This window comes from Ahaetulla prasina, chromosome 8 (genome assembly GCF_028640845.1).
Source record: "Ahaetulla prasina isolate Xishuangbanna chromosome 8, ASM2864084v1, whole genome shotgun sequence".
Lineage (NCBI taxonomy): Eukaryota > Metazoa > Chordata > Lepidosauria > Squamata > Colubridae > Ahaetulla > Ahaetulla prasina.
The window spans coordinates 77,327,726-77,344,229 of record NC_080546.1 but is presented as its reverse complement, the minus strand read 5'-3'; the positions used below and the strand labels follow the sequence as shown (position 1 = coordinate 77,344,229).

The window sequence follows — 16,504 nt, the reverse complement described above, 5'->3', positions numbered from 1 at the left end:
ACTGGTCTACACAGAAGCCAGCTAGTGTGTCTTGCCTGCAGCACAAATGGGGAGAACATGAATCGGAGGAATGACCAATCAGCCATAATCTACACTGAGCACCAGCCCAACCCAATGTCAACCAGTTGCATCCCAATCTGGAATTTCAGAGGTTGTCTTAAGAAACAGAAGGGAACATAATGGAAGAGAACCCAGATTATGCTGCAATGTGGAATTGCCTTACTCTTACTAATATCATTGGGAACTTCAGTTAATTGTGAATAGCAGTGACTGTGAATATAGTGCAGGTAGAATATAGACTAAATTATTTAGTGGGTACCTAATGAGTCAAGGTTGACTCAGCCTGAGGTGGGTAAAATGAAGACCCAAATTGTTGGGGGCAATTGGAGTTTTCATGTCAAATGATCTAAGTGCCAAAGCCCACTGCAACTACATAGCAAAAAAAGCTCTAAGAGTTGTAAACCTAATCTTGCGTAGCTTCTTTTCCAAAAACACCACACTACTAACCAGAGCATATAAAACATTTGCTAGACCAATTCTAGAATACAGCTCGCCTGTTTGGAACCCTCACCACATCTCTGACATCAATACAATTGAACGTGTCCAGAAATATTTTACAAGAAGAGTTCTCCATTCCTCTGAAAACAATAAAATACCTTATCCCACCAGACTTGAAATCCTAGGCTTAGAAAACTTGGAACTCCGTCGCCTTCGACAAGACCTAAGTTTAACTCACAGAATCATCTATTGTAATGTCCTTCCTGTCAAAGACTACTTCAGCTTTAATTGCAATAATACTAGAGCAACTAATAGATTTAAACTTAATGTCAACCGCTTTAATCTAGATTGCAGAAAATATGACTTCTGTAACAGAATCATCAGTGCTTGGAATACTTTACCTGACTCTGTGGTCTCTTCTCATAATCCTAAAAGCTTTAACCAAAAACTTTCTACTATTGACCTCACCCCATTCCTAAGAGGACCATAAGGGGCGTGCATAAGCGCACAAACGTGCCTACCGTTCCTGTCCTATTGTTTTTCTTTTCTTCTTCCTATATATATATGCTTATACCTCCTTATATTTACTCATATAAGTGTTTATATACTATATAATCTTTTTGTATGATACCTACATATATTGTTGTGACAAAATAAATAAATAATAAATAATAATATGCTGGCTCTATAAACTGTTTAGACAGGGCTGTAAAGCACTGTAAAGCAGTATATAAGTCTAAGTGCTATCACTATTATGTGTAGAGTTTCCTGAAGTGTAGAGTTTCCAGAAGTGTTAATTACAGTACTGCCTTAAGTTAGTATTCCAGATCCCTAATGCCCAATGTAATTAATAGTGTCATCCACAAAGTATCATTGTTTGCATTTGTTGGGAAGGAATCTTTTTGACGTAGCAAAGGAGGACAGGAAGAAGGAAAGGGCAGGAAATAAATATATACAGAAAAGACTGAGGGAGATTAGCCAAGAGGGGAGGCATCACAGAGGAGAGGATGAGGGGAAAGGCATTGAGGATGTGGGAATAAATAATGATGTAAGTAAATAAATAATAGATGAACAAATAGGAAAGAGAAGGAAGGGGAGAGGAGAGAGGAAGTGAGGAGGGGAAAGGAGAGGGAAGGAGAAGAGAGAAGGGAAGGGAAGGGAAGAAAAGGGTTAATAGTCAGGAAAAAGAGATAGAGATAGATGAGAGGGGGGGGAGAGAGAGAGAGGGAGAGAGAGAACTTGTAAAAGTCAGAGTTGTGACTCAAAATAGATCTCACCAGAGAATAACCTTGGATTTTAAAATCAGGCTTCCCTCAGAAGTTATACCTATATTTTACCAGCAGCAGCCCTGATTAACTGAATTAATGAATTAAATTATATTTTATAGCACATCATCTTTATTTTAGTCCGTGCCTAGCATGTGGAACTGACTAATTATAACACAAAATAGTCTACACGAAGAACCAGTAAAGGCAGTAATGAAACAGTTAAAAGTTGGTTCAGTAAATCTATAAAACTAGAAAAAAATATTAAAAAGTTGTGATTGATTACATACCATCAAATCATTTTCAACTCCTAGCAACCACATAGAAAGATTTTTTTTTCCCCATGATGATTTATCCCTCATCTGTTCTTTCAGGACTCCCAAAGGTAAAATTGTAGGTTAACTAAAAGTCATAGATTGACTGAAATTAATTAAAATTTAAAAAATGAGTAAAATATAAGATGCTGTACTGTACGGCCTACTTCATGTTTGGTTAAGGGAATTCATATATTCCTTTCTAAAGTAAACTCAATATTTTAATTGTTTTCTTTAAATTGTTTTTTATATTTAATGTTTAACCACCCACCATAATGTCCTGTTAAGGGACATCCCATGGTAATACTATTGATAGAACTGGAAAGGAGCAATGCCCACCATGTGCATGAAAAAAGTGGGATATAAATGCAGTTAGGTAGCAATGAAACTTGATAAAAATCACACAAAAGTGACATTTATACTCAAGAAAATATGGGTCAAATTGTGGACCGAAGAGTCTAATGATTTCCATTTGCAAGTAGCAATTTCACTGAAGAATTGTCAAATTTTTCCTGCTGTTATCGGAAAGTAACTTTGTAGTTATTGATTTTATTTTTTTTCCCATTTGTTTGCTCCATTATCAGAGCATGTTAGTCAAACTGTACTTCTAACGTTGACTCAGCCTTCCATCTTTCCGAAGTGGGTAAAATGAGGACCCAGATAGTTGGGGGCAATAGGCTGACTCTGTAAACCGCTTAGAGAGGGCTGTAAAAGCACTACGAAGCGGTATATAAGTCTAAGTGCTGTTGCTATTGCTATCTTAATAAACATGGTCTTGTAGCATTGACTCCTCTGGAATGAACGACATAGGCTTTAGCCATATTGGACTGTAATATCCGTCTGCTAAATTATGATTCAAGTCTTCATCAGTTATGCCTTAGCCTTAGAATGGGATGTTTTGTGCGGGGTGCTTCCCTTATAGAATGAGACCAGACAGACTGCAGTCAAAATAAGGCACCGTTCCTATTTCATGCCAGAATTCAGAATACCTAATTCTGAATTCTCCAATGAACTCGCAGGACTCATGGTGAGTCTGCTGCTCCCTATCTGTGCCTTGCCTGATCAAAACGCAAAGGTGTTCAGATAGCAAGAACAAGGGAGGGGAAAATGATAAGGAAAGGGGGCATCAGGCTACAGGTATTGGTCTCAGCTAGGCTAGCTTAGTTCCTATCTAGTTCCAGGCAGAGATGCACTGGTGGGTTTCACTTACCTTCGCTACTGGTTTGTTCATGTGCATGCCCTGTCTGCACATGCGCAGAAGCTCCTGCGCATGTGCAGAGCATTTTTGATGACATCTGGGTGGGTGGGCGGAGCCTCCTACTGCCACCACTACTGGTTCTCCTGAATTGGGGCGAACCGGTAGCAACCCACCCCGCTGTAAAGCACTGTAAAGCGGTATATAAGTCTAAGTGCTATTGCTATTGCTATATGTTATACAGGTACTTCTTAGGTTATGATCACTCACTCAGCAAACATTCAAAGTTATTATGGTGCTGAACAAAGGAGATTTAGAACCGGTTCCTGAAGTTCCACTGTAAAGTGGCCATGTGTTCTGTCCCCCCAACCACAATCAATTAGAAACGCAAACTGACTAGATGTGCCAGCAATTTATTCTTGCCAAGTCCTCTTATCTATCAGAGCGATTGCAGTCCAAGCTGGAACAATCCCAAAGTTCAGAAGGAAACGAAACAGAGTCCAGGAGTCAAAGTACAGCCAACGTTTTCAACAGTCAATTGTTTGTTCATCACAAGAACTATAGGGCAGCCCCTCCTGCTTTTATATCCTGTGAGGTGTGGCTCCCTGACTCAGCATTCTCTAGACCTGCCCCACCCTTTCTTTTGATGTTGCCATCTCTCCTGTCTGCAATACGGGGGTCCAGCCATGACTGATTGTCAGCAGCTGGGTCTTGAGGCATGGCCTGAGAGGGAGGAGATGCAGGAGACAGAGGCCTCGTCATCTCCTCCACCTGGCCTGCCTCTGGGACTTGGAGCGGAGCCAGAGAAGGAGGCTCCGCAGAGGGAAGCCCTGTCAGCTCTTCCCCCTCGCTCCCTGAGTCACTTTCTGCCAGGAGGCCAGGTTTGGGGGGGGGGGCAAGACATAACACTGTGATTTTCAAAGTACTCCACCAGCTTTCCACAAGCAAAGAAAACGGGGAAGCTAACAGGGAGTTGGAAATATTTTTTTTTGCCTTCCTGTGCTCCATAGTGCCTGCTCTTCCTGCCCTCTCTCACCCAGTGCTCTCGCCCACCAGCTTACTTGCATGGGACTCCCATCTATTCCCATTTAATCACTTGAATGGTCCTGATATTACCCATAACCTGAGGATCACGTGTATGCAATTTATCCAAGGTAAATGCAGAAAATGAGTAATCAATCATTGTTGATTGTTGTTTGTTTTACCAGATAAACCTGTTAATAAGTCCCAAAGGTGCTTTTTCAGGAGGCAACTGGACTTTGTTTTTTCTTTGAAGACCTTTTGTTTCTCATCCAAGATGAGAAGTGGATGAGAAGATGGATGAGAAGCGAAACATCTTCAAAGAAATAATGAGAAAGATCAGTTGCCACCTGAACTGGATAACTGATAATCTCTACAGACCTTTAGCTATATACAATTTGGGATGAACGCCCTTTGAATGGTGTGGGAGTAGGAATGGATTTCTAGAGAAAAAATTGTGGACTGCAGGGACCAGGAACCCTACTCAGGTGACCCTGAGGACACTGATAAACAGCCAAGTGCTTCACAACCCTCTAAAAGGATGCAAATGACCAGCTGTCTGCAAGGAGTATAAATCCTTCCACTCCCCAACTATCCTGTCAGAGTTGAAGAGTTTCTTGGTTGAGAAGCGAAACGTCTTCAAAAGAAAAAATAAGAAAGTCCAGTTGCCTCCTGAAAAAGCACCTTTGGGACAACCAAGACCTGGATGACTGAGAATCTCTACAGACTGTTAATAAGCTTTAATTAATAATGTCTTAATATGATGGTGTTTGGGTATGCCTTCCAAAACCTAAACCAATTATGCTACGAAAGGCTGATTTAATACCTAGAAGTCTTCTACAACTTGATGTCCTAGATAAATTTTATTAGTTGCTTCAGAGGTCCTTTATTACAGGGGTCTCCAAGCTTGGCAACTTTAAACCTGAAAGCTGGCTGGGGAATTCTGGGAGTTGAAGTCTGCCAGGCTTAAAGTTGCCAAGGTTGGAGACACCTGCTTTATGAGGAGAAGTCAAATGGGTTGCTTTCATTCTACGGCACAGCCGCTCCTTTTCCTAACATACAGTCTTGCTGAACCTGTAACCACCACAGCTGTGGCTCCTCAAAGGTTCAACTGGAGTATTTTGGTCTAGCGAACAGCAGTTCCTTTTAAGGTTTATGTCCTATGTCCCTTCACATTTCTAAGATTGATTGGTTTTATTCCAAGCAAAACAGGAAGGAGGAGAGATAGAAGCCTTGATAGTTAAGATTTGAAGAAGGTCATGGTCCACAGGGCAGGCATGAGGAGATTCTAATTTAATTATGAAAATTTAATAGCAGAAGTTAAAAAAAAAGAATCTATTGTAGGAAAGTCCTACTTAAGCACTGGCAGAGGTAAGATGAGGCTTAATACAGGAAATGTGAGGAGGTAAGAACGATACCACAACAAATGCTATTTTGGAAGTGTGGGTTGATTCTAGCTCCGATATAAAGCACATCTCCAGTTAGTATATACTTCACGTGAATTCCTATATCTCCAGATCATAGTTGCAATACGATATGAATATCTAGAGCCATTTAGGAAGTAGGAGCATAGAATGTCCTGAGGTGGGCCCATGCCAAGAAAATTTGGAGCGGAAAGACGGACAAGATGAAAATAAATTCCTGTATCTTAGGGTTTTTTGTTTTTTGTTTTTGTTCGCTTGTACAATTCATCTAAATTTTCTTTTGCTTTCCTGACCAGAGAATCGAAGCCAGGCTGGAATGTCAATGAAAAAAAATAATCCTGTGAGAATCCAGAAAAAAAAAAAATCACCCAAGGCAAATATTAATTCAGCTTTATTTGTTGAACTTTTTTTTCTTCTCGCCCGTCTTTTTGTTTCCCACTTGACATTGTAAAATATTTGCAGAATCTGACAGTAGACATGAAATAGCAGGGAGGAGGTTTGGCTGGGAGTTCTGGAAATGAACACGCCACATTGAAGATGACACAATCTGGGAATGGCCTATTCTTCAGTTATGGATTGCTGGCCCCCTCCCTTTCCCACTGCTGTAGTTCTAGATGTCGACAGCTAAGACACAAGAACAAGAATTTTCAAATAAAAAGTTCTGAAGCATTAAAAATGTGTAGTCCCAATTAGTTCCTGTTAGATGAACTCTTCCAGTCATTACCATACTGTGTGACTATTCCATTTTTTTTTCTCCTCAAGGTATATTTTTGTAGGAGAAGAAAAGAATGGGGAATGCAACATCAAACGAACCATGAAGAAAATAATGCAGAAAAGCAGATTGCATCATTTTTTTTTAAAAAAAAGCTCATCTCATCAACAAACAACCTAAGGTTTATTTCATAATTACATGTTCTCCATCAAGAGTCAGTGGGATAAGCAGTAACCTAACAAAAAGATACCGTATGTAGCCTCAGAGATACTTTTAATATGGCTGGGTTACAGTCCTCGACTTATGGCCACAACTGAGCCCAATTTTTTTTGTTTTTTATTTATTTTATTTTATTAATTGCATTTGTATACCGCCCTTCTCCCGAAGGACTCAGGGCGGTTGACAGCCAATTTAAAAGGTACAATAAATACACATTAAAAAACAGACTAAGAATTTATATAAATAATGGCCAAAATATTAAAAAACTAACTAATACAAAAACTAAAACCCCATTTAAAATTACTTAATCAGGCTAGCCCAGCTCGATGGAATAAAAGAGTCTTCAATTCACGGCGGAAAGTCCGAAGGTCGGGGAGTTGGCGAAACCCCGGAGGCAGCTCGTTCCAGAGGGCAGGAGCCCCCACAGAGAAGGCCCTACCCCTGGGGGTCGCCAGTTGACATTTTTTCACCGACGGCACCCCAAGGAAGCCCTCCCTGTGGGAGCGCACAGGTCGGTGGGAGGCTGTTTGTGGCAGTAGGCGGTCCCGTAAATAGCCCGGTCCTAAGCCATGGAGCGCTTTAAAGGTGGTAACCAACACCTTGAATTGCACCCGAAAGACCACCGGAAGCCAGTGCAGCCCGCGCAGGAGCGGTGTTATATGGGAGCCACGAGGTGCTCCCTCTATCACCCGCGCGGCTGCATTCTGGACCAGTTGGAGCTTCCGGGTGCTCTTCAAGGGGAGCCCCATGTAGAGAGCATTGCAGTAGTCCAGGCGAGATGTAACAAGGGCATGGGTGACTGTGCACAGGGAAACCCAGTTGTTGCTAAGTAAAACGTTGAAGTGAATTTTGTTCCATTTTATGACCTTTCTTTCCACAGCTGTTAAGTGAATTCCTGCAGTTTTTAAATTAGTCACATGATTGTTAAGCGAATCTGGTTTCCCCATTGACTTTGCTTGTCAGAAAGTCATAAAAGGAGATCACATAACCTGAGGACTCCGCAACTGTCATAAGTACATGCCAGTTGCCAAGCGTCTGAATTTTGATCACATGACCATGGGGAAGCTGCAATGTTCATAGGTGTGAAAACATTCGTAAGTCACTTTTTCGGGTGTCACTGTAACTTTGAACGGTCACTAAATGAACTGTGGTAAGTCAAGGACTACCTGTATTCTGAAACTATGTATCTTTTTTTCCAAAAATGTGGTTATATTATTGCTTATAGCAGCATCTTCTAAAATACTGAAAAATAGTAAAAATGGTTACATTAAAAAAAAACACCTTTCATAGCGGCTGTGAAATTCTTTCTGTGAAATGTCCATGCAAGGGGGAAAATGGCATAACCCCCCCAATGTAGGAATTGGGCCATTATTTTTCACTTTTACCTTTAAAATAGTATCTGTTCCAGGGGTGAAATGTACAATTTGTTACTACCGATTCTGTGGGCGTGGCTTGGGGGGGGTTAATGTGACTGGGTGGGCATGGCCAACTTTTTTTTAAAATTATTTTTAAAAGCATTTTTTATACAACCTCTTCGGCTGAAGAGGCTGTAGAAAAAATGCTTCTAAAAGGTTCTGACAATCCCAGCTGATCATCAGAGGCTTTTTTTTTTACTTTTAAAAGCATTTTTTCAGCCAAAGAAAAAATGCTTTTAAAAGTAAAACAAAAACAAAAACACACACCTCTGATGATCGCATGGCTCAGCTGGACATGAAGGGGGGTGTTATAGGGATTTTTGCTACTGGTTGTCCGAACCACCCGCTGCCATTGCTACTGGATCAGGAAATCCGGTCCGAACTGGGAGCATTTCACCCCTGATCTGTTCACATCAGCAGGGACTACTATGTTCTAAAGTTCTGGAGATAGAAAAAAACCCCAAACCCTCTTCATTTCCTTTAGCTGCTGATTAATTGGAAATTTCTGATTGCTGAAAACTTCCCAAGAGAAAATTTTGAGGAAAAAAATTCCCAAGAGGAAAAAAAAATGTACTTGGGAAATCCTTGTGGCAGGATAGGAAAATCCCTGCGTTGGAAGTCATTGTGATAATGAAAGCCAACTATGATTTACAGGAAATCTTGAGTGATAACAAAATCGACTACAAGTTAGAAGAAGTCTTAAAGCGGCCAAGGTTGGAGACCCCTGCTACATAGAACAAAAGATTGGTCTTTTGTGACGCTGTCATGATGAAATGACGTACTCTCCTAGCCTATAAGCCAGCGTTTTTTTCAACTTTGGCAACTTTTAAGATAAGTAGACTTCAGCCTAGGTGCTGGCTGGGAAATTCTACCTTAAAGTTGCCAATAAATCCTGCTCTAAAGGTATCTTGAAAAATTGAGGCAGGAAGAGGAGATTAGAATAGGGAATAACTATAGCCAGAATAATTTACCTACCGGTTCGCCCAGCACCAAAAATGTGAGCGTGCACGTATGCTTTGCTCGCACATGTGCTTTCCACGCATGCTCCCAGCCTCAAAAATGTGCCTAAATAGGTCAGCGTAAAGCCGGGGTGGATGGGTGGGCCCACCATCTGTGATTTCTGCTACCGGTTCGCCCGAACTGCTCTGAACCGGCTGAATATCACCTCTGACTATAATGTTATATATTTGGAATAGGTAGGAAATTAGGAAAAGATGGCCTTAGTGACAAAGAGATATAACTTCATTAGGGAACTTTGTTTTCTGAAAGAACTGAGAAATAATAATTTATACGTGGTGTGTCCAACTCTGGCGATCTTAAGACCTGTGAACATCAACTTCTGGAATTCCCCAGCCAGCGATGCTGGGAGTTGAAGTCCACAAGTCTTAAAGTTGCCAAGGTTGGACACCCCAAAAGCATGTGAATTCGCTCCTAAAAATGCCTTCTTTCCATTTAACATGACTACACATATGGGTACTACAGGATTACATGAATCCTTAAAAATAATATATGATTAAATATATACATGCATACACACACACATACATTCAGCAGGAAATAATCAGAGAAACTACAGTAGATGTTTTGAACGATTCGTCTACATTTTAAAACCATAATCCAAATTAACGAAATCCTGGCACGTGCTTCTAAAGTCCTATATAAAGCTGCATTTATTACCATTTTAGGCAGCTGAAACTCAAATATCTCCTGACTTGGGGCATAACTGTAGTCGTATGATTTTTTGGGTCCACAGTCTAGACAAAACTGGCAGTCTGTAAAATTTATCACCGTCTGCTGTCACAAAAATGTGTCAAAATTCAAATTTGCATAAATGTAGTGGTGTAATGGTCTAGGATCATCCCATCACTAACTGTGTTTTGTTCGGCATTTGTTTTAAATACTTTTCAGATTGTTTGGAATTCATCATTCTTCTATCCAAACATGGCCAAAATCTGTGGGATAGCATTCCACAGCTTCCAAAGGGACAAAAATAATATTTATGGCTGTTTGCGGGTAAATTCCAAGTAGAAATTGCATAGTAATCTAAATAAATTTAACAAGGGTACAACAAAACATAAATTTGAATTAAATCAGCTGAGTGACAATTTTTTTCCCCGTTAGGTCCCTTATCCTGTTGATCTCTTCCCCCCATTAAAAAAAAAAATAGCCTTAATTATGTCCTGTATGCTTTCCATAGATTTTTAGATTTTTCTCATATGAACACATTTTATGTACCGATTAAAGTGAAATGAAATGATTCCCATGCATTTGTGAACCAGATTGCACTATTACTATATGGTGGATGGGGTGGAGTTTGCATTATGACATCACAATGGTCTATCTACCGACTTCTCAGTTTTGACCTCCCCCCGATCTTTTTGACATTTCATTTCTAGGAATAGATGAGAACATCTTAGGGTACTGCAATGGTGAAATTCAATTTTTTTTCTACCGGTTCTGTGGGCGTGGCTTGGTGGGCATGGTGTGGCTTGGTAGGCATGGCAGGGGAAGGATACTGCAAAATCTCCATTCCCACCCCACTCCTGTGGGAAGAATATTGTAAAATCTCCATTTCCACCCCACTCTGGGGTCAGCCAGAGGTGGTACTTGCCAGTTCTCCAAACTACTCAAAATTTCCGCTACCGGTTCTCTGAACTGCTCAAAATTTCTGCTATCAGTTCTCCAGAACCTGTCAGAACCTGCTCGATTTCACCCCCGGGGTACTGAAGGAACTTTATCTGAAGATCACATAGACCACAGGTGGGGAACTATAGTCCCTTTGTGGTGTGTGGACTTCAATTCTGGCAGTTGAAGTCCACACGTCATAAAGGGGCCATAGTTCTTCACCCCAATATACTGTAGACCCAGACCAGTAAGTACCTTGAAAACTAGACTCTAAATTTTTGACTTCAGGAAACATTTGAAACACTGAATAACAAGCAGGTTAAGTTTTTTTGGCAACTTGAGTGGATACTTGTCTATCTGACAATTATGATGACAATGAAGACTCTTCGAGCAGCGGCTCACTTATTCCAACTATAAAATCAATTCTGAATTGTGGTTGTCACTTAGGAATACTGAGATTGAACCTGATAGTAGAATTTTAATTTTCCCCTTTCCTAATGGATCTACGTACAGTATCTTATTTCATTTATAGCTTTATTTCCAATTAAACAAGTTATTTTAAGCATGCTCATGAAGTCTGAATTTTATTCTGGATTGGACTGATTGTTTCACTGAACTATATCATCAAAACTTTCTGCCTAGTCCAAGACAATAAATAATATCTTTTTGATTATCTATCTATCTGTCTGTCTGTCTGTCTGTCTGTCTGTCTGTCTGTCTTCCATCAATTATCTATTTATCTATCATCCATCCATCTATCATCCATCTCTCTCTCTCTCTCTCTCTCATCCATCCATCCATCTCTCTCTCATCTGTCTGTCTGTCTGTCTGTCTGTCTGTCTGTCTGTCTATCTGTCTATCTATCTATCTATCTATCTATCTATCTATCTATCTATCTATCTATCTATCTATCTATCTATCTATCTATCTATCTATCTATCTATCTATCATCTATGTCCGGAAACATGAACTTACCTTTTTTTTGCGCAGGACAACTTGGCAGTCTGTAGGTTGGCATATGACTGTTTTATTCTTTAAATCAGATACTTCCGAGACCAAGGGTGCATTCAGAATGCATTCATCCTGAGCATTTGTAACATTATGCACATCCACTTTAGTATCCTCTGGCCAGATGTGAGAACCAGGTGAGTGTGCAAGAGAATTATTGGAATTTCTTATAATCGCATCATTGCCACGATGCTGAGAAAGCCCATCTTCATCATGGAATAAAGTATCATCATTCTTCTCATCTAATTTTTCATATTGTAGGGCTGTAGTTCCATAAACTGTCTGCTCTTCCAATATACTTTTTTCCACAGAAGGTTCCCATTTTTTTGCTTTTGAGACATCTTTGCTTTCATGAGAGTTGTTGTATCCAAGTATGATAACTTCTTCTCTGCTATTGTTTTTCATTGCTCCCTCATAATGAGAAGTGCTCATTTTTTCAGTTGGTTCAGCAGTATGATCGCATGGTTTCTTTGCTTCTACTCTTGAGATGATCTTCACTGAAGATTCCTCTAAACTGTTCTTTTCAGCTAACAATTTATCTTCCACAGGGATAAACTGGCAGTTGATGGTCTCCAATGGGAGATCCATGTTCTTGCTGTCACTGGTGCCATCATCGCTTCCAACCGAAACATTGACTAAAGTTTCCACGCTAGCTTCAAGTGAGAGAAATTCTCCTTCTTCTTGATGATTTTCATTTTCATCTAGTTCTTTGGAAACGTTGCTGAAAAGCTTTGAGGGGAAGGCTACCAACTCTCCAACGTGACAGCAATCTGGCAAGGAAGCACTTTTTTCTTTCAGATTTTCACACCGAAGTTCATTCTTTTCCATTCCGGCTTGCAAGTTGTCAACTACTAAGCCATGTCTGCATAATATATTAGAATCAAGAGATCCAAAATGCAAGCCCATCCACTGGGTCACATGTTCTTCCCAGCTCCTTTTTCTGATTGCTAGAGACATGTCATAGCATTTAACAATTGGTTCCGAAGTGTGACGTAATATACGCTGGAGGAAACATTATGGATTCGATAAACTTTTCCATCCAATGAAATGGCTCTTGCATATCTGTATTTTTTTTTTAAAAAAAGATAGAATTCCGGTGTAAGAAGCAATGAAAGCATTTATATATTCCTTAAACTTTTAGGAAGAAATGGTTTTGTGGAACAGTTTTAATAGTTTGCAAACAGATATAATCAAGCATATCCTCTTTGCTGAATCCTCCCTCAATGAAGTAAACAGAATTTTATAAACAACTCTATGAGAACATAACAGGTTCCTTAAGCCAAATTTTGACAATGACTCTTTTTCATCGATTCAGTCATAAGACAACCATTTTCCATGGGTTTCAAAGCTATCAAATCTTGTGAGTTCATGATACTAGTCAACACTGCAAAATAACCAAGCATAGCATTATTGTCAAAAAGCTGGGTTTTAATGACTCTTTTATGTTTTAAATGGTCATATTTATTACACTAGTAAAGCTATGCCCGAGTAAATGGAATAAAAACCTACCTAAAACCTTTGAAGAAAATTAGATTTGATTAGGATGCTAACAATTAGGGACATCTTGCTAAGTCGGTTGTTAATTAAAGTAGGTAGAATGCCTACACTCCCATTCTAAACCTGTGCATTTGATTTTTATTTCCAAAGTAAAGAATGTTGTTTCTGTTTTTGTACAATTTCGTTGTGTTACTTTCAGCCTGTTTCTCCAAGGTTGCATTTTTATTCTTGATAAAGGAAGTATTCTATGATATGTTTCTGTCAATCTCAAGCTTCAGTCCTTCTCTTTCAAACAATATATATATATGTATGTAGATCTTTGGTTATTCGGGTTTTCTCCTGCATAAAATTGGAAGTGTCTTGGCGACGTTTCGACGAAGTCTCATTCGTCATCTTCAGGCTTCAGCTTCGTGCTTCTGGGAGCAATAACCAAAGACCTATATACAAACACCCGTGAAAACCTCAGAAAACATATATATATATATATATATATATATATTTTTCTGAGGTTTTTGCGGGTGTTTGTATGTAGGTCTTTGGTTATTCAGGTTTTCTCCAGCTTCTGGGAGCAATGTGTGATTGCAGCTGTTTCGTCCTTTTTAACTACTAGTGGGGGTTTGAACTGATTGGGCGGGAGCTTGGCTGTGCCCTGATTGGATGGGGTTTTTTTTTTTGGTGCTCTGATTACCTGGAGCTGTGTCTTGTTTGGGTGGGGGCTTGGTTGTGCTCAGATTAGTCTGAGCTGCAGGGGGATTTGAGCTGGTGAGCTGCATTGCTGTTGTTTGGCTTCGTGTTCGTGGTACATCTTCATATTGGGTGTCAGTCTGCTGCATGTGTGGATTGGAGGGATTTGAAATGGCTAATGTTGCAGCTGCGGTCTGGCTTCTGGTCCTTGGTCGTGCTTCCTGATCAGTGTGGGTTTGGGTCTGCTTTCTGGGTGGATGTGTGGTGGTGACATCCTGTGTGGACCTTCTGAGTGTGGGTCTGGTCGTCGCCAAGACACTTCCAATTTTACGTGGGAGAAAACCCGAATAACCAAAGACCTACATACAAACACCATGAAAACCTCAATATATATATATATATATATATATATATATATATATATATATATATATATATATATATATATATATATATATATATATATATATATATATATATATATATATATATATATATATATAATTTGAAAAACCTGAATAGGGGTGGATTAACTCTGGTTTTCCTCTTATTTTAATGGATATGTGATGTGTAGATTATCATAGTGTTCCCTGTGACAGTCTATGGAAGCAAAAGTTGGACTTTGAAAAATCAGGATAGGAAACATATTGTTGGAGAAGACTCCTGAGAATGGGAGTACAGAGAAGTACAGAGAAGAGCAACAAAGATGATTAGGGGACTGGAGGCTAAAACATATGAAGAACGGTTGCAGGAACTGGGTATGTCTAATTTAATGAAAAGAAGGACTAGGGGAGACACGATAGCAGTGTTCCAATATCTCAGGGCTGCCACAAAGAAGAAGACATTAAGCTATTCTCCAAAGCACCTGAGGGAATGGCAATGGATGGAAACTAATCAAGGAGAGAAGCAACTTAGAGAGTTAGAACTTAGAAATTTCCTGATAGTTAGAACAATTAATCAGTGGAACAACTTGCCCCCAGAAGTTGCGAATGCTCCAACACTGGAAGCTTTTAAGAAAATGTTGGATGACCATTTGTCTGAAGTGGTGTAGGGTTTCCTGCCTAAGCGTGTGTGTGTGTGTGTGTGTGTTGGACTAGAAGACCTCCAAGGTCCCTTCCAACTCTGTTATTCTATTATATCCTGAACAGCCAAGAAAACAAACCAATGGGTCATGAAACAAACAGAGTTTACACTGGAAGCACAATAACCAGGCCCTACTTTGGATTCATTTTGCAAAGACCCAGCTTTATGGGGAAAGGCTCTAATAACAGGAAAGGTGGAAGGAAGGTGAAGAAGTGGATGACCAGGAGGAAGATGCATGGAGTCAGTTGAAATGGCAATCAATCCATCATTGGGAGGCAATAGATCGTCAAGGAGAAAATCTATCTATGTAGTTAATATTAGTCAAAAATGACTTGATGGCACATAATCAATCAGTCAATGGATATGTGACTTAATTCAATTCTGTTGACCGGAACATGAGGCCTTCACTAAATGAAGATGGAGTTGCTACAGAGCATCTCTTAGATACGTGACATCCTTGTATAAAACTATTGTTTCCGCTGAGGAAATAAACAAACAATCCAGCTGCTTCATACAAAACCTGTCTTTTCATGTAGAACAGACAGGTCTCAAACTCAATTTCATTGAGGGCCGCATCAGGACTGTGGTTGACCCAGGGGGCTGGGTGGGCGTGGCCAACTGGGTGGGTATGGCCGACTGATTGGGTGTGGCCAGCTTGGCACCACTCCCCAAACTGCTGGCATGTTTCCTCTTCGCACTGGGTAAACTGGGCCGAAGCCACGCTGGCCCAATGTTTCCTCTTTGCATTGGGTAGACTGGGTCGAAGTGACACCAGCAGACTGGGCTAAAGCAAGGTGGGACAGCCCCTTAACTTTTCCAGGACAGCCTTGCGGGCCACATCCAACCACATTGCGGGCTGGATCCAGCCTGTGGGCCTTGTGTTTGACATCCCTGATGTAGAAGAGCTAGCATAGGCTACTATCTAATTTCCAGGTCCATCTATGTAGCTTGGATGTCTTCAAACAAGAAGAAATGAACAGGAGTTTCATTGAGAGAGAGGATTGCAACAGAAGAGAGACACACCCCCCCCACTTTCCTGCCTGCTCTTTCTCCCAATTCCCCTTTTATAGCTTTCTCAATCCAGATTTTTAAAGTCACATTGATATATCAGCCAACTCCCATAAAACCATTCCCCCGTTCCTTCTGAAGAAAAAACAGAAAATGGATATTAGACCGTGAAATGCACGGAAAGGATCGAGAATATATTGGGAAGATTTTTTTTTTATCAACAATAAATGGAATGTTTGGGGAGAAAAAAACTAAGAAGCAAAAACTTTTTTTGGGATTCAAATAGCCAACATCTTTCTCAAATTGAGTTGATTACAAGGACACGTCTATATCCTTTTCTATGACATTTTTTTGTTCATTTTTGCCATCCTTAATATAACCTTTTTGTCGTGTCCCACTCCTCCGCTGACGGCCGGGTCAGGGAAATCCGAATCAGGCTTGCCTCTGCAGCTCTGCCCAAAGTCCTAGCAAAGTCCTCAGAGCAGGCAGGAGACCAGAAAGTGACTTCAGCAGGATAAGGTTGACTTTGCCTGACTC

The 16,504-nt window shown here is 40.2% G+C and overlaps 1 protein-coding gene across 3 annotated transcripts in view; it reads right to left on the bottom strand.

Annotated features, from left to right (window-relative positions):
* Window positions 1–16,504, bottom strand: part of DLC1 (DLC1 Rho GTPase activating protein) — a 390,319-nt gene that overhangs the window by 343,022 nt on the left and 30,793 nt on the right. For 2 of the 3 annotated variants that reach the window (XM_058193744.1, XM_058193745.1), the window contains exon 2: window positions 11,663–12,757. The exons of the other annotated variant lie outside the window; for it this stretch is intronic. In XM_058193744.1, the coding sequence (XP_058049727.1) occupies window positions 11,663–12,652 (990 nt within the window). In that variant the 5' untranslated portion in view covers window positions 12,653–12,757. The remainder of the gene's footprint in view (window positions 1–11,662; window positions 12,758–16,504) is intronic. 3 annotated transcript variants of the gene reach the window in all.